This window comes from Echiichthys vipera (assembly GCF_963691815.1).
Source record: "Echiichthys vipera genome assembly, chromosome: 21".
NCBI lineage: Eukaryota > Metazoa > Chordata > Actinopteri > Perciformes > Trachinidae > Echiichthys > Echiichthys vipera.
Window position 1 is genome coordinate 5,044,469 of NC_139846.1, and position 27,260 is coordinate 5,071,728.

The 27,260-nt window shown below is 43.4% G+C and overlaps 1 protein-coding gene across 1 annotated transcript in view; it reads left to right on the plus strand.

The window, feature by feature from the left end:
- The first annotated feature begins 915 nt into the window (after nt 1–915).
- The window catches only part of drosha (drosha ribonuclease III), a 106,020-nt gene continuing 79,675 nt past the window's right edge, over nt 916–27,260 (plus strand). Inside the window, exons 1-14 of the mRNA XM_083935828.1 lie at nt 916–961; nt 1,593–2,448; nt 2,530–2,598; nt 3,201–3,489; nt 8,204–8,345; nt 10,119–10,279; nt 17,567–17,647; nt 19,428–19,514; nt 19,680–19,766; nt 21,312–21,383; nt 21,709–21,790; nt 22,994–23,062; nt 24,191–24,360; nt 25,843–25,967. Coding sequence (XP_083791954.1) covers nt 1,595–2,448; nt 2,530–2,598; nt 3,201–3,489; nt 8,204–8,345; nt 10,119–10,279; nt 17,567–17,647; nt 19,428–19,514; nt 19,680–19,766; nt 21,312–21,383; nt 21,709–21,790; nt 22,994–23,062; nt 24,191–24,360; nt 25,843–25,967 — 2,288 coding nt within the window. The 5' untranslated portion in view covers nt 916–961; nt 1,593–1,594. The remainder of the gene's footprint in view (nt 962–1,592; nt 2,449–2,529; nt 2,599–3,200; nt 3,490–8,203; nt 8,346–10,118; nt 10,280–17,566; nt 17,648–19,427; nt 19,515–19,679; nt 19,767–21,311; nt 21,384–21,708; nt 21,791–22,993; nt 23,063–24,190; nt 24,361–25,842; nt 25,968–27,260) is intronic.

Sequence of the window (27,260 nt, forward strand, 5' to 3'; positions counted from 1 at the left end):
AATAGTTGAGAAAAACAAAGCAGATGCATGTCAAGCAGTAATTAGTTCTGAAAAAGTTCATTTTTAAAGTCAAATTATGAAAAAAAACTCTCCAGACTGTAGTTATATTTGTGGTAAGTGTTTTTTAAGCGCTTCAGTGGTGCTCTAAGGCCCCCTTAGCTGAAAGAGAGACGAAACAGGGACCCCCTATTACAAATATTCCATTAAATTGAGTTGCATAATAAATTGGGCCTAACAGCTAAGGCGGCCTAAAGCCTATTCACACAGCTTCTTATGGTGCATACAATACTAAGATATTATAATTATTATTATAAACATATTCATAACATACCCATATATTTATCCACCATACGGTATGTTAATACATTTGGAAGGCACGTTGAATCAACCTTGGTGACTACATCAGTGGATACCTTAGTGACTACCTCAGTAGCTATCTTAGTGACTACCTCAGTGGCTATCTTAGTAACTACCTCAGTGGATACCTTAGTGACTGACTTAGTGGCTTCCTCAGTGGCTATCTTAGTGGCTACCTTTGTGACTACCTTAGTGTCTACCTTTGTGACTACCTTAGTGTCTACCTTTGTGACAACCTTAGTGGCTACCTTTGTGACTACCTTTGTGACTACCTTAGTCTCAGTGTCCTCGTCCCATCTTGATAGTATATTTTTCACTTAATTATACAGTATATACACAGTATAAATATATATATTCTTCTTGAATTTTGTTTTTTTTTCTTGCGTATTTGTATGTTTCAAATTTAACGAACACAGAAAACATATACGTCAATGTGAAAACCCTTTCAAAACTACACTACTATTTCATTGGCCTATGACCGAATCGCGGAATGTGATTGGTCCATCTTTGTTCCTCTCTCTAACCATTCCGACGGGAAACACAGTCCCATCGGAAAACTTGATACCCTGCAGACACCACTTCGTATTGCATCGCTTAATATACAGTAAGTATCCATATTCAAGACCATTTATGAAAGCGCTTTTAACTATTAGTGGAGACGGAATGATACGCTTCTGTTGCTGGCGCTTCTTATTTTCTAAGGCCATTTGTACCACTGGTATACTGTTATGATGTGTTAGCAGACTTGCTAATGTGTTAGCACCGGAGAACCAGTGAGATTGAAACAGGGTTTGAACCTAGCTGCTGCTGTTCGCTAAAAATAAATAAACGTGACGTTAATATTTACCCCAGAGTGACTGTTTTATATTCAAACATTAACATTTAGTCGGTTACTTCTCCACGCTCTGTGCGTTTAATAAAAAAATGACTCGTGGTGTGGCTAACAGCTAACCTACATCAGTGCTAATGGTGAACTGCTAACATTATATCACACTCATAATGGCAATTAGTTACACATAGTCCCTCAAAATGATCACATGTATTATTTTTGAAGATGTAGTAACATAAAGCATTCAAGTTTCTCAGAAGATTGCATGTCACTTATTTTTATCAGTAAGGTTATGGTTAACTATAATTTAGCCCTAACCCCAACTGTTACTGTCACTGTTTAAATATATTTGCTTCACCCCAGATCATTTATTAAAGCAAATTTGTTTTGTAACTTGTTTCTACAGTCATGTCTTTCCATCAGGATCGGGGGAGTCCCAGGGGGGGGATGCCCCCAGGCCAGCACAGTTTGTCTCAAAACTACCGACCCACCAACATGAGGCCGCCGCCTCCCCAGCCTCCAGTTCCCCCATACCACTACGATCCTCAAGCTCCCCCCAGCTTGAGCTACCATGGAAACAGCGGCTACATACCTCCACACTCTGACTTCATGCAGTACCCTCCACCAGCAACGTCCCAGACTCCTAGTTCTCTAAACCAGTGCCCGGTGCGCCCACCATTTCCGAAGCCACCTGTCCGACATGGCTTCCCTGAACCCCCGCCTAACTTTCCACCTCCCCCCCTTCCCAGCTCTACAGGTGGTCCCACATCAGGGTCCCAGGTGTCTGCTCCAAATGCCTACCACCCTTACATGATGCCTCCAGTGCCCCCACCACCATTACCACATCCATCCATGCCTCCCCCAATAGCTTCTCAGTCTATGAGCTACCACCCTCCATACTCCATGAACTACCCCCATCCTCCTCACCCTCCTTTCCCTCCTCCGACCTTCAACCCTGGCTACACTCAGAGCCCTAGCTTGTTTAAACCAGACCACAGCTTCAGGCACGGGGGGCAGTACAAGTATGAGAAGCCCATGGACAACAGGAGGTCTCCAGAAAGAGGCTATCGCCACGATGACCATAGGCAGAAGGGCTATGGCTACGGTAGTCATGCTGATAGGCATAAAATGGAACTTCCTGGAGACAGGAAAGACCGCGGAAGGAGTCCAGACAGGCGTGGAAGGCCAGAGAGTGGACGGTACAGGTCTGAGTATGACAGAGCCCGGACTTCCCCTAGGCACAGGAGCAGGGATCGTAGCAGGTACATATATAGCAGTAAATCTCCTAAATTGGATCGGGGCCAGGATTGTTTTTTTTTAGAACATTGTGTTTTTGTTCTCAGGGAGCGGTATCGTCACAGGGAGAGTCGGAGATCCCAGTCGCCCGACAGACACAGAAAGAGACCTAGAAGGTACAAATGCACAAGTGTTGTGAAATAGGAATCACCATTGGGGCGGGGTTTATTTGTTTTTTATGAAATACTTCCGCAATATAAAGTTTCCCCCATGGATAAGTAAAGTACATTTCTTTGTATTTATTTTAAGTGGCAATACTCATTTTGGTCCTGAAAATAAACTTCAGCAATAACACCAAAGGAAGTTCACTCTTCAGGTTTTACTTTACAGATTATAGAACATACTGAACACTTGCTGGTAGGCCATAGACTGTTTGCACGTCATTGTTCATTGTAACTGTCATATGGTAAACACATTTCAGGTAAATGTACACATCATTATAATGGAGATGCACCGATCTGCAAACAGATATTTTAAAATGTAATATAAAACCCTACTGTTGTTGCAAACATAGAATTGAAGTGACTAGATCACTGTTACTGTATTGCTGTCAAATGCAGTCTTGGGCAGTGCTAAAACCGATAGTGGAGATAGTGAAATGGAGGAGAAAGCCACGCAGATGTCAGGCTTTACCCTAGGACTGTACAACATAACAAAACAGTGGTCATAACCTCCATCTCGACGGATTGTGGTTATTGCCTTTCCTCCCCCTCTGTAGTCGTTCCACAAGCAGAGAGCGGAAACGTGGTCGCTGGGAAGAGGAGAGAGACAAAAGGTCGGAGAGCTCCTCCGCTGTGAGCAGAGAGCGCAGCTACTCCTCCACCAGAAGCAGAGAGTCTGAAGAGGCCTTCACTGACAGAGAGCGAGAGAGGGAACGGGACAAAGACAGAGAGACGGAGAAAGAGAAGGGGGATGATGAGAAAGAGGAAGAAGAGCTGCTGAAACCTGCCTGGATCCGCTGCACACATGCTGAGAACCACTACTCCAGTGACCCCATGGACCAAGTGGTACTATTTGCACTTATGTCTTAATTGTTGAATCTGCCCTCTGCTCAGCTGCTAATTGTTTGTTGTAATATCTAGATGGTATTACCCTTTTTCAGAGTCCATAGCCATAGAAATAATCTTTGCCTTCAGTTTTTTATGGGTAGATTAAACAGGAGAATGACTTGTTTTAATTCTTTGCAATTAACACAGTGCCTGTTAACAGTTAGCACAGACCTCTTTAATAGAGTTTTATCCATCTGAATAGCAAAGGAAACTTTCCTAATCTTCTGTCTGCCATTTGATGGCGGTGTTAAAGAGTTGGATTATCTGCTCTCCAGCGTGGCACCTCTCTCAGCCTTTCAGTTAATAACGAGCCGAGCACTCAAAAGACACCTCCGTGACCATTTGCAAATCACCACCTGCCTTCTCAAAAGCTTTTCTGATGTCTTTAGATCCTTCAGATAGTGCCTATTTTACTTTTCTAAAACTCTGACCTTTACCAGTGGTCTCTGGATGCTTACTTTATGCTGTCATCAGCTAACTTTTTGGCACAAATAACACATTCGGCTCAAGACCTGACCTGTCTTTTCAATGGAATCAAAGTGAAGGTAAATGTCATTTCTGCTGTGACAGTGAGATGACTACCTGTGGGAGTCAGTGACGTGCAGTGAGGGTTGGGGTTGGGGAGGCACTGACTCACAAGTCAGATTTACAAACATACAGTTGGATGCCAATAGGATAGGATGAGAGAATAGGAGCGAATAGGATGCTGAATACCATTTTAAAACACCAGAGCCACTGTATATTGCAGTATATCTTACCTTTACTTGTACATGATTTCTCGCTTTGACTGAAAGTCCAGCTTTGAAAAATTTCTTAGTTTAGAAATCAAATCCTCCATTTTCAGGGCGAGAAATGACAGCTTGTCTCTAAGCTCTACAGCGTCGCACAGCACACTTCTGTGTTTACTTTTTGCACACAGGTTAGAGTTCACCGTGACCTGCTGGCTATTAGGCTGCTCACTATCGCCGCCTAACTTGAGGCAGAGGTACTGCCTGCCTCAAGCCAAGCATTTTCTGTGTGGATTTATGTCTTATCAATAAGATGTAAATATTACACATATACGTAAAATACATTACTGAACACCATGGAAAAGAAGACGTATGCTTTTATTACATAAAAGTGTCCTCAACCATCATATTGGAAACATACACAGACATGGGAACAAGCACGCGCAGAGGGCACGCGCTCAATACAGTTTGTGAGTGATTGCGCAATCTGGAGGGAGGCACGGCTGTCCGTGCCTCACCTCTCGCATCCGAAGCTACTCCGTTAATTTAAACAGGAAATACAGAATTTTCTGCCATTTTTACTATAAAAACGGTCAAAATACATTAAGAACCACACCAAAATCATAGTCCAGAGGACAAATATTAATATTTGTTATTTTATTATTTCGTTTCTTTTTCCTCTCATGATGACAGGGGAGGCATAGCCTCACCTGCCTCCCCTGACTGCACGTCACTGGTGGGAGTAACTGTAACTGGTTAGGCTCGGTACATTTCCTGGACTTTTTCAGGGAAGTTGAGCTTGGGCATTTATTGGAAACTAAGTTCAATCAAGTTTATTTTTCAGTATAAAAATCATATCACCTTATGTGGAGGCCTGAGAGGAAAAATATTGAATTTGGAGAGAAGTCTTTGATTTTTGAGGGGGCAATGTTTTTTTCTAGTTGTTCAACAAGAAAGTGCCATACAATGTTAAAAGAGTCAACTCATTTAATTAAAGTTTAGCTAAAGTAAATTGTTAATCTTTTTAAATATTTTTTATTAGAAGGGTGCATCTGACTTAAGGACTGGTAAATCCAGCCTCAGCAAATAACTTTAGGTTACTTAACGTAACCTCGGTTCTTTGATAACAGAGTGAAGTGCTTCACTATGGGAATCGCCTTGGCGAGACCAACTATGGAAGCGCCAATGACACAACGTCTGCCTGTGACAGACAAACTGTGCAGGGGTCACGCTCCCTCATACTACCACAGATGACCGACCTCTCCTAAATCATTCAACACTGGTTTCTTTCTGTGTTTATGCAAGGAGGGAAATGATGGTGAAACGCCTCACTCTGTTATGTTAAGTAACCCAAAGTTCTTTTTCTAACTTGATTCAGTGTTTCACTATGGAAGATATAGACGCCTCCTGGATTGCATCCAGTACCCTAAAGCATGGGGCATGGTACGGATGTACAGTGTGAGTGCCACCTTACAGACACTCTCCTGTATAAGGCCCAGGAAGTGGCCACACCTCTTGTTGAGTGAGCCCTCAACCCCTGGGGTGACTGCAGACTTTTACAACTATAAGCCAGAGATATGGCCTCCACAATCCAGTGTGACAGCCTCTGGCAGGACAATGGCTTTCCTCTATGGGGAGTAGCCCAAGACACAAACAGCTGATCAGTTCTCCTGAACCCAACTGACCTGCTCACATACACATGTAGGGCCCGGACCGGGCTAATGTGTTTAGCCTCTCTTCTAAAGGAAGAGGAAGGGAGGAGGAAGGGAGGAGGATGAAAAGCCGAAAGTTCCACTGTGGGACATGTGTAGGCTGACTCCACCACCTTAGGCACCGATGTCCGAATGGGGCGCATGCAGGAAGGGTTGATGGAAAAAGCCTGCAAATCCCTCACCGTGGTCAAAGAGCAATGCTGTTTTAAGAGAAACAAACTTCTTCTCCACCGCCTCTATGGACTTAAATGCGTGATGGAAAAGGTCATCCAACCGAACTAACAGGTCCCACAAAGGAACCAGGGGCCTGGAAACCGGGAGCTTGTGGCGTGCACCCTTCAAGAAGCAACCAACCAGAGGATGTTGCCCTACAGGAGAAGCTGAGATTTCCGCTATGTACACTTTAAGTGTAGAGAAGGCCTTCCCCTGATCTACTAATCCTGCAGGAAACAAAATAGGTCAACCACGAGCACTGAAAAGGAATGGCGTGTTGAGAGACACACTCAAAAACCCGCCACTTACCACTGTAAAGAGAGCGAGTGGATGAGGCCCTTGCATTCTGAATGGTGTCAATGACCTGTGCAGGCAGGCCTGCAATGTTCAGGTTCCACCTCTCAAGGGCCAAGCCCAAAAAGCGATGCGATCCGGGTGAGTGGTAGATTTCTCCCCGTGCCTGGGACAGAAGGTCCCTGCGTATTGGGAGAGGCCATGGCTCGCCTGCCAGGAGCTGAATTATTTCCGCTACCCAATGCCTGTATGACCATCGTGGCGCTATCAGCAAGCCCTGCTCCCTCAGCCTGGCTAGAGTGGGAGAGCTCAGGCTGAGAGGGGGGAATGCATAGAGCAGCATGCTTGGCCACCGGTGGGCCAGAGCATCCACACCCGGAGGTGCATTTATGTCTGACAGTGAGGACACTAAGCGTTTTCCTCCGATGCGAAGAGATCTATGTGGGGGAACAGCGTCAGGTGCACTGGAGGGTCTGGACTGTTGAACAGGAAAAGTGGAGTCGTCGTACTCTTCCTCCATTTCGTCCACGCCAAGGATGTCAGAGTTGGCATCGACCTCTGGGTCTCAGCTCGTCGTGGCTCGCGGCAGATGGGAGCTGGTTGTGGCTCCCGACAAACAGGGGCCCTGGTTGTTGGATACAGCCACTCTTAGCCTCCTCTCCAATATTTTTTCTGGCATTGACGCGCAGTGAGAGCATGACTGGGGGGCAGCCAAAGATGCCTGTACGTGTTTAGCGCGCATGCAATATATGCACATCGGGTGAGTGTCCCTGCCCGAGATAGACGCCCCGCATGACACAGGATGCAGGCGGGGGTAGTAGCCGAAGACATATTCGGGGGATATAGTATCAATATTCAGCCGTACAAGCCACATCGTGACACGGTGGCTGGTTGGTCAGTAGCACTAGCAGATGGGGTTTAGCCTGCGCTAACTGCGTACCGTGAGAGTTAGCTCATCGTAACACGTTAGCTGCAGTCTCGGTACTCGGCTCAGCTAACAAGCTAATGCTAACTGAGTCCGGTCGGCTCACCGTAGCGTGTTAGCCGGCGGGTATAAAGCTAACGTTACAAAGCTACAAACTGCTCCGGTAAACAAATACAAGGCAGCTAGCGGAGAAGTTAACGCGCCGCCTTAACACGGTCACTGCTCAAACCAACCTGTGTAACGGCAAAGTAAACTTCTTACGAAGTACTTTCTCAGCAAATCCAGACTTAAGCCAGGAACTGCGTTCGGCCACTCGATCCTTTACGGTTTGTCTTTGATCACTTGAGCAGATATCCGAGCTAGCCTAGATAAGCTGAGGGAGCTTACACAGATTCTTCACGGTAAGAAAGCGAGAATGATTTAGGAGGGGCCGGTCATCTGTGGTAGTATGAGGGGGCGTGACCCCATCACAGTTTGACCTGTCTGTCACAGACAGACGTTGTCACTGGAGCTCCCATAGTTGGTCACGTCAAGGCGATTCCCAAAGTGAAACACCAAACGAAGTCAGAAAAAGAACCCCTTTATTTCCCTTTTATTCCAATACATTCTTGAATATTCCCAGAGTTTTGTAACCCTAGTTGTAGATTAATTTATAGTGTGACTGTTGATGTGCACATATTAAAGAAAGAAATATGTACTTTTAAAAACTGTTTTTAAAACAAACAGCTAGACCTCTATATCATTGGGGGTTTATCTGCACTTTTTAACAAAATATGTGTTTGATATTTAAATTTGTTCAGGGAGACTCTACTGTGGTGGGGACCAGTAAACTCCGAGATTTGTACGAGCACTTTGAAGAAGAACTGGGAAAGAGACAGGAGAGAGCCAAGGCTGTTCGACCCACATGGGACCCGCCCAAGACCAAACTGGACGAGGATCCAGGTGGGACATTCTACAGAACAATTTGGGTATAATGAGGCAGATTTTAGATGTGACAAACACAACCACGTAGTTTTGATGAATTATTAGGTCAATGCAAATGATAGCTGCAAGTACAATGTGTAGTAATCTGTTATTATAGCTCTCTCAAATTGAACAACAACACAATAATGTGGCAATCTTTTGTAATTGATATGCATAAAAACTTGCTGTCTTCTCAGCAGTGCATTAGGCCAAGGCAGAGATTAAGTTCAGTGTTTATGATGTTATCTACATGGCTGTCAGCCTGATTGTCTCTTTCAGAGCTGCAGTACAAATCTCGCTCAGGGAGATCTCTTTTGCTTAATAACATGTCGCTCTGGGCACCAATTTCACAAATCTAGTGCTTGAGTTAAAACACTGATAATAAGCACTGAAGACTTTGCTTAGCTAAGAACCACTAACTATTCAGCTGACTGGTAATTATATTCCCCTGAAAATTTGGTGTGAGGCAAAGTGTGAGAGGAATAAAGAAAACATGAGTCCCAGGTGTCAGCACTGGCAACCGTGCTGCTGTTTTTTAGTCTCATAGATGCTTTTAAGTCTGCATTTGGCGTAATAAGTCGAAATTGTAATGAAGTAGAATATTGAAACAGTGAATACAACATGTGATTGGTAAATAATGCAATGCTATATTTGTTTTCCTAAAGAAAACATGAAAGGGATGTTTCAGATCTTTTTAAAGTCCCAGTCGGCAATATTTGTTTGATCATATTCACTGAAGCCGACACTATACTCTGATAGAACAACATAAATCATCCGGTTTTAGAAAAAAAAACCAGTGCCTCTCCATGCACGTAGATCCTGTTGTTTGTTTTACAAAAATCCACAGCGCCTGTATCATCCTGTCCACTCATCACAGAGCTGACTCTCAGGCATAGTTTTGGCAGAATTCGATTAGAAAGGGCGGAGGAGCTTGTGGTAGAGGGGGAGGGGCGTGAGAGTTGTAAATATCGAAATTTGACTGAGTCAACTCGATCTGCCAGACTTGCCGACTGAAGCTTTAAGTGTGGTTGTTAAGAATATTCTCACTGCTCTACCTTGCCATCAAGATGCCCTTTTCGACGGGGAACTGAAAGTGTTATATCACTGATTTCAAAGCCACCAGACTCTATTGACAAAAAAGTAATTTTACCTCCCAGAGTACGGGAGTTCTTGGTTCACTGCTGCCTCCATCAATTAGTTTGTTTGTGTGAATGTGGTGAATCTGAATTGAGCATTTTACACACCAAAGTCACAGGCTTCAAGGTAAAGCATTGAAAATGTAGCGTACACTTTTTTAGGAGTCTAAAACGCGTTGAGCTGCTGCCCCCGTACACAGCAGCACATTTCTAATCTTTTGTCAGTACTCCTGTCTTTCTTCAAACTGGAGGGCATGCCGGCCGCCATCTACTGTAGATAATACACTGACTGTGGGTAAGAACATCATAAAACCACACTGCAAAAAATCCCAACTACCCCTTTAGGAAATTTCAAATCAGTTAACAGATCTGAAACTGTGCTGTATCACCAGCATTGTGTGGATAATTATTCCTTTACAGGAGCCAGTGTGCACAGTTTGAAAACATTTTGACAGATTGCTTTACGGAGTCTTTGCGTTGTAAAATACTTTTTTGAGTGCACAGCTGAGCTGGGGAGCTTAACCACTGAACTCTCCCCGGCTCACCGAATTATGTTTCAGTTGTCAGCCCTGTGACATTCTAATGATTAAAGACCTTTTCTGCACTTTGCTTGCAGATGACAGCAGTAGTGAGTCAGAATGTGAGTCAGATGGTGAAGGCAGCACCTGCTCCAGCGGCTCTGACTCAGAGATTTTTGATGTCATTGCTGAGATCAAGAGAAAGAAAGCTCACCCCGACCGCCTGCACGAGGAGCTGTGGTACAACGACCCGGGGCAGGTTTGTCTCCTTCATCTGTGACATTTACTCTTACAAAACCATATTTTATATTCATCTCCATTTGTTTTAACTTCGACATTAATCTTCTGTAATTTTATCCAGGTATCATAAGTTATTGCAAGTTGGAGAACTGATTTAATCTGAAAGCCTTCCTGTGTATATATAAATGTGTGCCATAACACTGGCCATGATAACTAAGAATCACAAAACAAGGGCGATGGTAGGAAAATCCAGTCTTTCAGCAAAAACATTTGGACCCCTGACAACAGCTTACACAAAAACTTTTACTCAGTTTATCACAAAGGAACAATAAGGGCACACTCACACTGTCCATCCGTACCACACCCATGCCCAAGCATGTTTCACGGCTAAAGTCCAGTTCGTTTACCCAGTGTGAGTGCGCCCTAAGGGCACCTTTACACTTGGCCCAGATGATTCATGCTGTGCTTTAGCGTTATTGTACCCCTCCCTTTTCCCTCGCAGGCCAGGCCCGCCTGCACTCACATTACTTGAAATTAGGGTTGGACGATATGACTATATTAGATGGTGAAGGATCAGAACGTGTTGACAATCTGCCAAAGCAGAGAGATCGTAGTATCGTCTGTATGACACATTCTATCTATTGCTGCTCTATGCTCTGCACAGATGCATCAGGGTTTTTTTTCTCAGCCAAATCCCACTATTGGCTAGTTCGTCTCATGCAAGTATGTCTCATCAGAAAATGTAAACAAAACTACCGTGTCCTAACAGCACGTGAGCAATAGACGATTACGTCGCCTCGACAATGTCTGTTCACACTTATTCATAGAATGTGAAACTAGCTGTGAAATATGCTCCTAAAAACAGATAAATGTCCCGTGCAGCCACGGTCTTCTCATGTATTTAACAAGGAGGCACCACTGTCACTTCACAGAGGCCGCTTTTCTGCCCAAACCTGCCACACACACACACACACACACACACACACACACACACACACACACACACACACACACACACACACACACACACACACACACACACACACACACACACACACACACACACACACACACACAAGGGCCCTCATTTATCCGGCATTTATCAATTTGGACGTGAGCGGGAGCTGCGATCAAATCTCACGTCTCGTCTGAGACTGGTGCTCAAATTTCAGCCTGTGTACCGTATTTTCACGACCATATGGCGCACCGTACTAAAAAGCGCAGTCTCAGTTATGTGTGCCATTTCTGTATTTAACACACACATACGGCGCACCGGATTATAGGGCGCGGGTTTTATATACCGGTACATATTCTCTACTACGTTTAAATACCTCTACTGCGTATTAAAAATAGAGCGGGAGCAAAACTGAGTATTTATTACATGTATTTATTACAAAGTATTTAATCAAAGCCATCAAAGTCATCATCCTCTGTTTCTGAATTAAACAGCTGCGCTAAATCAGACATGCCAGTTTCCCCTTCTTCGCTGTCAGAGTCACTTTCCGTGCCGTGCGGCTCCTCGGAAATGATGCCGGCTTTTGCGAAAGCTCGAACAACAGTGCCAGCAGACACGTTAGCCCAAGCATCTACAATCCATCCGCAAACTGTGGCATAACTTGCCCGGCGCTGCCTTCCACTTTTGGTGAAACTGTGGTCTCCGTCGGTCATCCATCGCTCCCACGCCGCTCGCAGCCTTACTTTAAACGGCCGGTTCACGCCGATGTCGAGCGGTTGAAGTTCCTTTGTCAGACCTCCCGGAATAACAGTAAGCACAGCGTTCATTTGTTTCACCGTGTTTTTCACATCAGCTGTGAGATGGGCACGCATGGAGTCACAGATTAACAGCGATGGTGATGCGCGGAAAAAACCACCTGGTCTCCTTACATACACCTCCCTCAGCCACGCTTTCATCATCTCCTCATCCATCCAGCCCTTTTCATTTGCCTTAATAATGACTCCAGCTGGAAAGTCTTCCTCTTAAAAATCACCATAGGCGGCAGTTTCTGTCCATTTGCGTGGCAGCCAAGCACAACAGTAAAGGAAGCTTTTTCATACCCCGTTGTGCGTATCGCTACCGTTCTTGTCCCCTTCTTCTCCACCGTGTGACTCACCGGGATGTCGAAAGTGAGCGGCACCTCGTCCATGTTGGTGATGTGGCTTGGCTGGATGCTTTTGTCGGCGATGTGTTTGCCGCAGAAGGAGTGGAAGCTCGCCAGCTTTTCATTATAATCCGCCGGACGCTGCTGCGCTACTGTAGTCCTGGTCCGGATGGAAAAATGGCACCGTTTCATAAAGCGAAAGCACCACGACGGACCTCCTTGAAAATGTTCAATTTTCATTTCTTCCGCTAGCGTTACTGCTTTTAGTCGAATAGTGACCGTCGAAACGCTCGCCCCACTCGTTCTTTGCTCAATGATCCACCGCTCGAGTCTTTCCTCCAACTCGGGCCACCTGGCCTTATGTCCGCGGAAACTCAGCAGCGTCTTCTTCACCTGTCGGAGTTCGTTTTCCATCTTCCTCCACTTGCGAACCATCGATTCATTAATCTTGAGTTCTCTCGCGGCTGCTCGATTTCCATGTTCCTCTGCGTAGCTGATAGCCTTCAGTTTAAACTGTGCTTCATATGCGTGTCTCTTTGCCATTCTCAGGGTTGTTAAGACAACAATGTTTTGCATAAAGCACATACCTGTTCTTTTATACACAATCCACGCCCACTATCCCCCTTGAACGTTCTCACGGTGGTCTCAACAACGTCCGCAGTAACACACAGGGCGCACCGCACTATTGGGCGCGCCGCACATTTTGAGAAAAAAAAAAGACGTTTATATGCGCCTTATAGTCGCGAAAATACGGTATTTGCGGTGCAGCACAGCAAAATCTGGATGAAAATAATGAACAAACCTCAGCTTTCATTAAGCATAAGCAGTCACATATTAAGAACAGATCAAAACGGATTCTAAAAACGAATAAAAAAAAAGAAAAATTGTGGTTGGAGCAATTGATTGTACTCATGTACGTCTGAAGGCACCATCCATGAATGATTACGCATTCATCAATCGCAAAAACTACCACTCGATAAATGTACAGGTGATTTGTGATGCCAAGCTATCGCTTTTAAACGTGGTGGCCAGGTGGCCAGGGGGACACACGGTTCTTTTATATTTTAAAACAGCTCGGCTCCAGCCCCCCGCGACCCCGACAAGGGACAAGCGGTTGAAGATGAATGAATGAAAAGGAAAGCGCACTGCAGAGCCAAAGTCATCTCCTCGGTTAGTGGCTACCCTCGATAAATTGCATTTAAACAAACAAGGTGTGGGATGATTAACATTTTGGTATCGTTCTTCTAGGTGACAAAGGTTATCCTCTAGCGGAATACCTAATAACCCCGCTGGCAAACCCTGCTACAGAGCAGGAGCGCAGGTTCAGCAGTGCGCACACACGCACAGGGGTCACAGTGGAGCGCTGCTTCGGGTTGACTTCCTCCGTTATTCTTTTCCATACAGCGTTTTTATGGGCCCCTTTTATTCCACTCTTAAGACTGCCAAAAAGCACATCTTTATTTTACTCCATCTCGGATGCCAGGATGCCCATCTCTGTGTCTGAAAAGTTTCTTTTCTTCCCCGTCTTCCTTGTCTCCATGTTTGACCTCAGTGGGCGAGGCCTCCGGAACAGGAATATTTAAGGGCGTAACATGTTAATAACGATCAAATTCAGCCGCCGCATTTATCAAGGTCCGCTCATTAGTACGCTGAGATTGGTCTGTTACGAATGTTTCATAAATCAAACGTGGGTCCTGTCGTACGACCAATTCTGCGCTCAGATCTGCGCCCGTTTTCATGCAAGATTGATAAATGAGGGCCAAGGTGCGCAAATCGGATGGTAACGCATCAAACCTTTTCAACCACTTAAACAGACAGCATCCTAAACAGTTTGCTTAGAGTGAAACGGTGAGGAGTCCAGCCACAACACAGCCAAAAGAGGAAACAGGTTCTTTAGGCAGCTTTTTGTTGAATGTCCATTGGCACAAATTGGCAAAATTGCACAAACTGATTAAAATCTGTTCGCATTTAGGTCAACAAACTTTTCTGAACAGATTTTAATCAGTCTCAGTCATGTGTGTATATATGACATATATATATATATATACACATATTATAAATATATATATTATGTCATATATACATTTAGGGCTATATTTTTACATAGGGAAATACTTCGATTGCACTGTATAGTAACAGTAATAGTTAAATAACAATGTAAAACAAACATGATAAGTCGTGATTTTACTGTAAAAAAAGAATCGTGATACGATATTTTTGCCATATCACTCACCCCTACTTGAAATGATCCAAGCCTCGGCTCGATTGCTTCTTTACATTATAGATATCATCACCCCTCAGAGTTCTTTTTATGTCCAACTGTTTTTGAATGAATGCGTGCAGACAACTGGATATACGGGAGCGCTTTTAAATGTTATATGGTCGCGGGAGAAAGATGGACATATGTATTGTCTTCATTGTTTGCCCATGCAACAGCGTGACAAACAAAATTGTAAGATTGGGTATGAAATATTTTGGAAATGGTCTAAAGAAGTCAAGCACCGCACTTGTTCATTTGTGTCTGTAGCCAGCAAAGTGGACCGAGCTGAGAGATGGACTGACACCACCAGATGTTTATTTCCGGCGTATCCTTAAACGACCAACTGTCGAACAGTACAATACAAAACAATGAGAATAAAAAATACACATAAAATAGAGTAGACGGGTGTCACGCTCAGCTTGAATTGAAAGCCATGGAGAGCAGGTGGGTCTTCAATAAGGACTTAAAAACCTCTAGGGTCTGGGCTGATCTAATATGCCAGGGCAAGCTGTTCCAGAGCCGAGGGGCAGCCGCTGCAAAGGCTCGGTCCCCTCTGGTTTTCTGTCTGGTCCTGGGGACTTCCAGCAGCATTTGATCTGCTGACCTCGGCGCTCTGGCTGGAGCGCGACAATGTAAAAGTTTGGTTAAGTACAGTAGTGCCAGTCCATTATGAGCTTTAAAAACAGATAACAAAAGTTTACAATCAATCCTTTAGCGGACAGGGAGCCAGTGTAGCGTGGCCAAGACTGGTGTAATTTGGTGGTGCTTTCTTTTATCAATCAGTAGATGAGTGGCTGCGTTTTGCATGAGACGGCTTGCTGTCAACGGCTTGTTGACACCAACATACAGAGAGTTACAGTAATCCAGCCGTTAAGAAATAAAGGAATGGATCACTGTCTCTACATCCTTGGGAGGAAGATGGGCCTTAATCCTTGCTAAGAGTCGAAGCTGGAAGACACTCCTTTGATAACAGAACTAACCTGCCTGTCAGATTTAAAAGCACTATCTAGTGTTACTCCAAGGTTCTTGACATGAGTGCGGGAGTTAGGAGTAAGTGGGCCCAGAAAACCAGCAGAAAAATCATGAACATTTTGTCCAAAAATAATCTCAGTTTTGTTTTCATTAAGGTTGAAAACATTTATGTCCATCCAAGTTTTTACATCTGATTAGCAATTGGCATTGATCAAGCAATGGCTACAATGAGTCCTTACTACTCGACTTTAAAGCGATATGGATTTGTACTGTAGCCAAACAGTGGAAAGAAATGTTGGGTTTCGCTAAGATGGATCCCAGGGGCAGCAAGTACAGTAAAAACAGGATAGGGCCCAAAATAGAGCCTTGAGGGACTCCACAGGTCCTGTGATCCACAGAAGGGTCCTGCGATCCACAGAAGGGTCCTTTGATCCACAGAAGGGTCCTGTGATCCACAGTGTAGAAGGCTCACTGACTGTCCACCCAAAAGGCCAGAGGCTCGAATGTTGAGTAGGGCTTGGTGGTCATAAGCAATTATAGCAGAGACATCCCGGCAACAAAAACAGAGATAAAGATTAGTAGCAAATAATATACTGAGCAAGCAAAACAGGCTAGGCAGACGGCTAGGCAACACAGATGCCAGCTTGCATCTTGGAATGTCCTTATATAACTGCCAGCTGTTTGGAGCTGCACTTTTGTCGGACGCCCAGCGCGCTTTGAAAGTGCCACGATGGACAAAATGCAGCTGGCTAAGAAGATGAAATTATTAATGATTTAAACGAGACGTCCTCATTTTACTACAAAACCTAAATACATCTGCTGTTTTAACTAAACAGGCCAGATAAGGAGGAATGCATCTCACTACAGTGTGTGTCACTGTGTGTGTGCGGCTGAGATCCCACTAAAGCCACAAAAGCGAAAACCTTTTTGTTGTTGATCGAGCAGTGCCCCCTAGGAGCTAAATCGTGTGCTAAAGTGTCCTCTTGGATGCCAACGGTCCAGAACTGGCTTTTAGGAGTAGAAAAAAAGTACACAAAAAAGAGTAAAGAGTATCCATCGCTGCCGTAAAGGAAAATAATAAATAAAATACCTATCCTAAATTTCGCTCTCTGCCACCGGAAAAATGAAATAAAAAAAAAAGATCAAATAAATTCCCTACCTACCCATGACCTCAACTCACAACCAACAGGAACCAAACCTTTTTTTTTTTTTTTTTGGCCAAGTACTGTGAAAGAGCCCTGAGTAGTCAGGAGAAGTGCGATATATAAGTCCATTTACCATTTAACATTTACCGGCTTTAGAATATGTAGTCCGTGACAGGAGACTTCAATCACAGGTCATTTCAAAAAGAGGGCCTTCCTATTGGCTGTTCTGCAAATGCAGATATGCCTTGTGCACGTCATAGTGAAAGCCTAAATCACTACAGAAAGGACTGGAAAAAAAGAAGGAAAAACTCTTCACTACAAAGCAAGACAGAAAAAAGACAAAAGAAAAAGGAAGATCGACTTTTTACCATTGCCAAAGACTCACGGCTGCAGATAATTCAAGTTTCTGTAGCGAGCTCAAGCCTCGAATCACAATCTGTCATCTCAAACGGGATTTATAAAGAAAACGGGATGATAATTCTCATAGAGTTGCTGGAATTGGGATCACAATGACGATTGGGGATGATTGAAATGGATGACAAGTACTTGTACAGTAGTCCTTTCATACAGCACTGTATGAAGGGAGGGGCTGAGAAAAGAGAGGATACAGCTGCAGGGGGAGGTGGACTGGGTTTAACAGTAAAAAAAAACAAAAAAACTGTCAATACAATCTTTTTGTCAGAGTTTACCTTCATATACCCAGATAGTGTCACATAGAACCACTTCAAACTCAAAACTCCAGGGGAGAAATAAAGGTCAGGAGTAAACAGATGTAAAACATTCTGCAGTGAAGCTGTTGTATCTGATTTACGTATTTTCTCTCTGTCCAGATGAATGATGGCCCCTTGTGTAAGTGCAGTGCCAAGGCCAGACGTACAGGGATCCGCCACAGCATCTACCCGGGGGAGGAGGTATGACATGCAGTGAATAAATCACCCTTTCATAACCTTGAGAGGGGCAAGGGCATTATTCTCCTCAACTTAAATGAATTCTTCATACAGTGACCATTTTCTATTGCGTAAAAGGGACAGTAAGGGAGATTTTATCATCTCAGAAGAACCAAGTGATGATATTACATGTACATTACTTTAAGAAATTGACAGGAGAGCTGATCTATACCAGTGACCAAGTAAGTGTATATACATACAAGGCAACGCAAATGTATTTATGGAGCACATTTCATACCCATATCTTCTATACAAACCTTAGTCATGCGATTTGAATGCCTAACCTTAACCATTCAAGGTTAATGCCTAACAGTAACCATCTTGCAAGACTGACCGTGGTCTACAGGTCCCTGAAGACACTTGTGCCCTCTGCTGTTACTATTCTTAACACAGACTTAATAAAATAACCTCCCTGTACAGCCCACGAACTTTGCTCCTGCCGAGAATGTGTTCTATGAATTTCATTTTGATATTTTATGTATGCCAATTCTTTTCATGTATTTTAACTGTTTTCTCAATGTTGCCAAAATGCCGAAGGCAAATTTCAATTTCATACAATATAATGGACAATGAAATTTCTATTTCTCATCATAAATCAAAAAGTCATAAAAAATCACAGCAGAATGAATTTGCAGTGATCGCAGAGGGCTTTAAATTATCTTAATGCAACTAACACTTTTTAATAGTCCTAATCAAATGACGAGATGGATTTTCTGTCAGATAAAAAAAGTTGATTTGAAATGTCGGTTACTGCAGACAGTTCGCCGGTCAAGTGACCTGTGAGGATATTAACGATTATCCTAATGATGGAAATTCATCAGTATTACCTATTGTTAGGGTTTTTATCGCTATCCATGATAAAATCATCTTACAGAGTTTGCGTCTCTTAATTGAGCCCGACCGATATGTGATTCTTCAGATTGATTCTGGTTGGTTGGTTGGTTGGTTCTTAGTGGAAAAATGTCACCAATTACTGATATGGCAGCCAAATGAAAATAGACCTTTTTTGTCTATTTATATATTTTTTTAACTTTTTCCTTTTCATTATTTAGAAACATTATAGAACATTCCCTGACATTGGACCATAAAACATGTATTAAAAAATTTAGGAATATAAGTAGAGTAAAATACAAAGAAGAATTTATGTCCATACATACTAAGCTATCCACAAAATAAAGCAAAACAAGTTAGAATTTACCCAAATGTTGTCTCTGGGTCCATCGGGTTAATGTTGGTGGTTTAGGCTCCTTCCAGTTCATCGTTATCATTTTCTTACCAATCGTTACACTCAAGTATTCTCAATATGTATTTTCTGATCTGCGTTGTATTCCTCTTTAGGTACCACATTTTTTTAAGACTTCCAAAATCTTGTATTATTTGGCAGTCCGAAAAAATCTGGGAATAATCCCCTATCCCCCCCCCCCCCCCCCCCCCCCCACCAAAATAGACCTTTTCTGTTTAAATTGTGCAAATATGACTCTGCAAAGGCACTCAGAAGGCAGACTATTTAACATTAATTTAGATATACTGTAGATATACTGTAGATATTCAATGCATTACATTGTCAACCAGTTCTAGAAATGAACACAGAGAAAATAAAGAATAAACAAAAATAGAAAGAATAGATAACTTAATAAAGATCAGTACTGTGTGTTCAGTATCAGTCAGTTGCTGACAACGCTCTGCTGGACAAACTTAGTACATTAGAAATGGTGTCATTATGGAGTTTGTGTGTCTTTTCCAGCCTGTGAAAGAGTGTCGTCTGATGAACAACAACGCAGGAAAACTGTTCCACTACAGGATCACTGTGTCTCCTCCTACCAACTTCCTGGTATGACTCTGTCTTTCTTGTCAATATCATACAATAAAATGTGTATTATCTGTGCAAATAAAATACGGACACACTAATCACTGTATATATACTTTATGTATTTGTATATATATTCACTGCACCAAAGCTGCTGTGTGTAACGGGTCCTGCTGTTTTCTGTTTCAGACTGACAGGCCGACGGTGATCGAGTACGATGATCACGAGTACCTGTTCGAAGGCTTCTCTCTTTTCTCCCACACACCTCTCACCAATGTAAGTCTGCTTTGTTAGTCTACTTGTTAACGGTGCAGGTGATGATAAGCTGTGAACGTGTGACAGCATGTGTTTCACTCACTGTACAACCATTTTCTCCCTGTTAGGCCTGTTTCTTATCTTGATTTCCTTGAAATTTGCAGTTCCTGTGTTCCCTGTGTTTTGGGGGCAGTTCTCACTTAATTTTCTTGCGGGAAGGTCTTCGAATTAAATACACTTGTCCATTTGTACCCAAGGATCAGATGATTAGAAGGTCAAAGGTCATAGTCACTGTGAAGCTTTTTATTTTATTTTTTTTTAGCTATTTTGCCTTTATTATAGTGCAGCTGGAGATTGATAGGAAATGGGGGGGGGTCTACATTATTATTAGTTTCAGCTGTATAGCCCAGTGCTGGTATCCCACCTAGCCTGCTGTGAATTCTGTTCTCTGTTCTTTGTGATGTGTGAGGCTGCCGTCATGAACCCGTGAACAGCAGCAGCCAGGTCCACGATGGTTTAATTACGTCTCTCTCCACACAGTACTCAACAGCTCTGCGGCGGCCACACATGATCCCATCCTCCTCCTCCTGTATGTCTGTTAAGACGTCACATTTAGCGTTTTGAGCAAATAAATCTCTCTTAAAAAAAAAACCCCACAACTTCAAATCAGCTTTTGCTTCAGGTCGGCTTCTTTGTTGCTCCTCTCTAGCTGTGCTGACCTTGTCACAGAGTCCTCTCTCCCTCACTTTTGAAGGCTTGACATTAGAGAGGTCAGGACTTAAAAGGACCCTCTCTTCCTGTAGCCATTTTAGCTGAGTGCCTGACTTTTATTCTAGGGATAAAGTTTAAAGGGAGGGATAAATCAATAGGAGACCACCAAACCCCATTCTTGAAAATGTGTTCTAAGTGTGAATATTTCAGTTGTGCTTGTGTCCGCCAGTGTGCGTGTGTGTATTTCACCTGAATGTTTGAATAATAAAGTACTTGGTCAATATCCGTCTAGTTTGAAAAGAGCCTTGAGGATTAGGCATGATTTGAACTGGATAATTTAAGAAGCCCTTGTTAAAAGCTGGGGTAAACGCTTCGTGGCAGTGTGGGGGATTAGGAAACCTCGGAGCGTGGCAATATTAGCCCCCTGCTAGTTAGCTGCTGGGATGGGTAAGAATGAATGTGGCTCCCAGGTTAATCTCTTAAAATGGACCCCCACGCTCAGACAACAAAGAGCGTGTAACTGGGGAGATTAAACACAGAGGAGCAGGCTTATCTATTTAGTGAGATTTGAGTTACTTCATTTTCAAGAGTGAGGTGCACGCTTGTGTGTGATTTCCTGGAGTGTGGTTAAACTGACCAAAGTTTGTGCATGTTTACACACATTGCAGCGAGTTACAGTGTGGTATCTTGAGCATACGTACTTTTTCTTTACGCGCCATTTTTGGTTTGAGCTAGACAGCAGAGATGAGGTTTTAATGAGTTTCCTTGAAAAGCTGTAACCTCTGCCTAACGCCATGGTAATGAGCCGGCCCGTCCTTTCTTCTTCCTCGTCCTCTGTTCCTTTCATCATCACAGATCCCATTGTGCCGTGTGATCCGCTTCAACATAGATTACACCATTCACTTCATAGAGGAGATGACACCGGAGGTCAGTAAAACCCCACTTTTTCTCGCAGTTCTTTTCTCTCCCCTTTCTCACCCCTTTTTGTTTTTATCTCAAATGGCGTGCGTCTGAGCACAGCTGAGCCACATGTAACCCTCACACCTCAGTGCATGGGTGAGCCACGGTGCTAATCCTCGTAGAAGAGGGAAGAGAGATTCTCCTGCAGAGGTTGATTACATCGATTAAGAAGCTTATGTGATAAAGTTAAAGAACTGGATTTACTTATCAGTCATATCTACATGAAGGTACTCTATGCTTTTTTTATGTGTGCGCTCACATAACACTGTCTGTGTCTCTCTCCTGAGTCCAGAACTACTGTGTCCGAGGCCTTGAGCTGTTCGCCTCCTACTTGTTCCAGGACATTCTTGAGCTGTATGACTGGAACCTGACAGGTATGGTGCCAACAATAATGGCCAGTTTCACAAAAAGGGATTTTCAAAGACATGCATATTGCAAAATGGTGGCAGCTTCACGTTTTCCAAATGATTATGGCTTGGAAACGGGCTGATGCACAAGCAGCAAAAGTAACATTTGTTTTGATCGGGAATGTATTGATTGACATGCATTTTCTAAATTGCCAAAGTAGTTATTTAAATACATAAAAAGCTGTCTTTACCTTTTTAATTATCATGTAGCTGCTTGTGGCTGTTTCTTGTGAAACTGAACAGGCGCTTAACCCGTTTGATAAGCTGAACCTCAAACAGGGCTCCCCGGCATCCTGGAAAACTTGGAAAACAGTTGACCAATTTCCCAGTCATTGAAAAAGCATGGAAAATGAGAGAAACGTCACATGTCCTGGAAAATTATTTCAACAGTCTCCTGTTATCCTAGATGAAAATAAATTACAATGCTGTCGATCAGATCTCCCCAGAAACAGATAACACTGTGATCTGAAAGAGCTGAGTTATCTTCAGGATTGTACTAATGTCCAAATGATAATGTTTATGTGCAAGAGTATTTTAAACAGAATGTTATGATGTGGAAACTGCTGCTTTTGCTCCTGTTGATTTTCAGGAAAATTGCTGTTTTATTGGCGTTGAACTACTATAAAATACATTTTCAGGGCTAAATTATGAGATATGATCGGTAAATAGACCTGCTTACAGGCCTATATCCGATCCAGCATTTTAGGCAGTATTAGAGGCAGAAATTTTTTAATAGTTAGAAATGTAGAAATGTCGTCAGATCATCTGATAAATTAAAAAGCCGAATGTTACATTTTTATTATACTATGTTTATGGCCTAGTCTGTAGCAGAATCACATTCAATATTCAAATGTTATACACCTGTAAGTCATAATAAGCAGTTGAAATGAGGAGAAACCTCAGTGTTTTTCCGCACAAACATTGGATTAATATTCTAAATGTAGCCTCTACAGTCATCACACATGGATCATCATCATCATAGAGTATTTACAGAAGTGATCATTCACCATCACATATACTGTAAGCCTTGAGATTAAGAAAGTGCATTCAAATGATTCATAATTGTGATGTAAGATAATTGTGATTATCATGTCAGTTTATCTAACTTTACTCTCGTGATATTAAACTTGCATAAAAGCAAACTTGAACACACTCTGCTCTTTCTTCCAGGTCCTGAGTTTGAGCCGTCTGGATGCCAACGGTTCCACTTCATGCCCCGCTTTGTCCGATTCTTACCCGGTGAGCCTCTTCAACCACCCACAAAGAACTGTACTGCTCTCTTTTGCCGTTAGTTTCCCTCTGCTGGTCAGTGGTGACACATTTCTCAAGTAAAAACCGAAAGGAAAAAGGGTCTCCTCTCCAGTAGTGTCCCTTCCAAATATTTCTGCATATGCTGCTGTTAATATTCGTGTTATGTTCTCTGCGTAGGTTGACTTCCAGTGCCTGAGTTGCTGTCTGGCAGCTACATGTTATTCATCTTTCATACACATGATGGTGCTGGTGCTCTATGACATAGCCACAGTGTTTGTTATGACAGCCGTGCCACCTACCTTCTCTCCATCAAAAAACAATTTATCTCCCCAGCTCTCCCAATTTAGTCCGCTACAAACACTTATATGCCTCTTTTACAAAAGCATAAAAACAAAAAAAACTGTCCGATGCATCGTTTCTGATGTGATCTGTGAATAGAAAGAGAGTGAAAGGAGCATGGGAGTCTCAACGAAAGCGTGATGATGTTTGGAAGTTAGAGTGAGAGTGTGTGGGGGTGCGTTTGTTACTGTCTTAATGCATTGCCAGGACTGAGAGAGGAGTACATTTGTGTGTGTCTGTCCATGTGAACACTCGTAAATGGAGGTCAATAAATTTTGCATGAGTGTCTATTAAACCGGCTCTATTTGACCAGGCAGATTGCACGCTTACGCCTGGCTCTATTTTGACTGCACACAATTTTGTGATAGTTTTGAATGGTATTCTATACGCGCATCAATATGTTCCTTCATGTATGGCCCCGACCTTGCCTCAGTGCTACTGTTTACCTGTGCGTTTCCTGAACAATGTTATTGCGATGCATGGGTACATTTTCACAGTATGTATTGGCTCTCAAAGTCAGAGTTGGCAGAGGTAAGATGTTTGTATTTCTCCAACATCAGCCTTGATTTTTGATTTTTGAACAGCGAAGAAATGCATTGTATGGAGGCTCAGTGAAACTTTGTTGGGGAAAAAAGTTGCATCTTATTCAGTTCCACAAAACTTTTTCTTTTTTCTCTAACTAACCGTGAGCTGCATACTTTCTTGAGGTGTTATTATACTTCTGCTCATACATGCATTTATATCTGATGTGTATTTATGTTTTTTAAATTATCTTAGATGGCGGAAAGGAGGTGCTGTCCATGCATCAGGTGCTGCTCTACCTGCTGCGCAGCAGCAAGCCCCTGGTCCCTGAGGAGGAGATTGCTGACATGCTGCAGTGGGAGGAGCTGGAGTGGCAGAAATATGCGGAGGAGTGCAAGGGCATGATCGTCACCAACCCGGGCATGGTAAGGCCTCAGCTTCACTGTGAGTTCAGGAGGTAGCTTTGTTTCCTTTTTCAAGGGTGTTTGCCCCCCCCCAACCCGGATACCGCAGGAATAAGGCTGTCCCTGTTAGCCTATGACATGAGCAACCTCACCTATTATCCCCAAGGGCATTTGCTGCCATCAACATTATTCGGGCCGAAGCTTCTCTGTCACGATGAAGTTGGCTAACCTTCTTGTCTGGCCCATATTTTAAAGGATGTACAGTAATTGTGTCTTGGGTAAAGGTGAAGATGTCATTGCGAGCTAAAAGGTTGCATATGAAGAGCGAATATGATTGTGTAACCTTTGGCATGGGTGAGTTATGGAGTCAACTGCTCTTCCTGGCAGTACTGAATTGTTACTGTCAGGGTCTCCAGATAGGTTGGTGTATGATATTCTTCCATCCCTAGACTCAAGTTAAAGATTGGTCTGCCAGTCAAACAAGGTCTATTAAAAAGGTCATATAGCCTAGAACTGTGTCTGGGGCAGTGGCCATCTATCTTGTCACGCCCAGGTTTTTATAAATAGTGGTTTGTTATTATTGTAAAAGCTGATTAACAAAATAGTTTCTGATTAATTTGCTAGAGAGCGAATAATCATTATTGCACTAACTGATAGTCAACGAAATCCTTAGGTTTGGTAAAAAAAAAAGTATTCTTGGAGGTATGGCATTAGGATAACATACAATAGTTGGTGCTCATTTCATCTCAGTCCATACATGCTCTCATTCTGTGGAAATCTCAAGGTCACATGTACTAGTTCTAACCAAGGGGTCTGATGCCAATCAAACAAGCTCAAGTGATTATTTCATACAGTAGCATGGACGACAAATGAGGGCATAAATGTCATCAACCTTCAAATGGCTACGGTGCATTGAAGCGGCGGAAGCAAAGTGGCCTGGTATATATAAATTAGCATTTACAATGTATTTGTGTCTGGGTTGTAAATAGGGCAATCATTGAGCCCTTCCATCAAGCCAATCAAACTTGATTATGTCTCTTTTAAAAGGCAAAATCAAAGATGGCTGGTGACCTCTTGCTCTCAAAATCAATGTTTTGTATTCAGGCCGTGACGAGCGAACACATCTAATGTCAAGGTGAGCCTGAGCCTCGAGCCATCTGCCGCACAGCTCATCATGCCTTATGCTACAGCCGTTCCTCTGATCTCACAAAATGCCTGACAGGCTAACTGTGATTTGGGAGTCGGCTAAGGACATGTTGCTTGTCAATCTCCTCCCTGATAAGACGGCAGAAGTTACCTCGCATCACTTTATCATTGTTGTGCGCACGCTTCAAGCAGAATGTGGGCCTCATCTCATTATAGTGCTGTGACAGACCCTTGTGGCGTGGATTATTTGTTATTTGACACAGTGGTGTGCAGATGATTGAACGATGGCTGCCTTGTAGCTGGTTGACTGTGTTTATACTGTAACATGACTCACTGTACTGACTTCTTTCATTCTAGAAACCGAGCTCAGTGCGTATCGACCAACTGGACAGGGAGCAGTTCAACCCAGATGTCATCACCTTCCCCATCATCGTTCATTTTGGGATACGGCCTGCTCAGCTCAGCTACGCTGGAGACCCTCAGTAAGATATCACACACACACACACACACACACACACACACACACAAACACTCAAACACACGTAAATTTCGACCACCCATCCGAGTACAGATCTTTCCCCCCCACCCACTCTGTATCATTCTTATTCACTGGTGCTCTCCCAGGACACGATGAGGTTCAGAATCTCTTGTGTCACGCACCAAGGAGGATGAGAGCGGCGTATGTCGGAGAGGCGGTGAGATAGATGGATACAGTAGATGGAAATATGAGGGAATAGAAGGATGGGAAAAAACGAGTTGCGTGACATTTTCACATGCGTCGTCACGGGTCCCAGGTTTCCGCTGGGTGCCTGTGTCTCGTGAATAGTAATGCCACACACGCACCAGGGCCTGCTGTGGGGAATACTGTACTGTGCTGCTGCATAATTAACAAAAGCAGCGTATTAGATCATCTGGGCTGCAGTCTCTGAGGTGTTCGGAGAGACGCCAGGCACCTATCAGAAGTCGGTACACAACTTAGTTATTGCGCTCTCAGTCTAAATTTAAACCTGTGGATTTCTTTTCAACTCGGATAACTGGTCTCAATCACAACAGTCAGGAGGAGGTGCAGGAGGAAAACAGTGAGAGTGATCATTAGGAAATGCATTTAGGCAGAACTAGTTTGCTTCTTCACATGTCCCCTCTCCCCTGCCGCTACATTTTAGCCGTCTGTCCGCTGAGCTCTTTCATCCCTGTGCACCCTGCTGCCATGTCAAACTTCTCAAAGCAGCGGACAACGACAAATTTATGGATGGACTGGGACATCATTAGCAGATGCAGAAACGAGTCGTAAGAGACCAGTGGAAAGGATTTCCTACCACTGCTAATGATGTGTGTAGCGAGGGCAGGAGTTGGTGTTGATTGCGGTGGTGGCGATGCCACAGAGAGGGGGAGCCTTGGACACAGCAGCAGCATATATTAACTCAGGAGACTGAAGAAGCTGTGTTGTCTTCTTCCCTGCCCACTCTCCTCTGGACGCATTTGCGTTCAGGACCTCTACTCGAGCTTCTACCGGCTCCGTCACGACAGCTTAGGCAAGAGTGATGACATGTCAGAGGTAGGGAATGTAAAGAAATGAGAGCAGGGTGTAACATGAGAGAAACATGATGGGAGGGGAAAAGCAGAGGGAAGGAAATGATTGGCAGGCAGAAAGAAAAAGTGAAAACAGAACGTGAGAGACGGAAGCCCCAATCACACATGGACAGAACTATCCAGTCAGTATAATATACTGGTTTAATTAAATAACTCATTTTTTTTTTTTTTCTGTAAAAGTGATG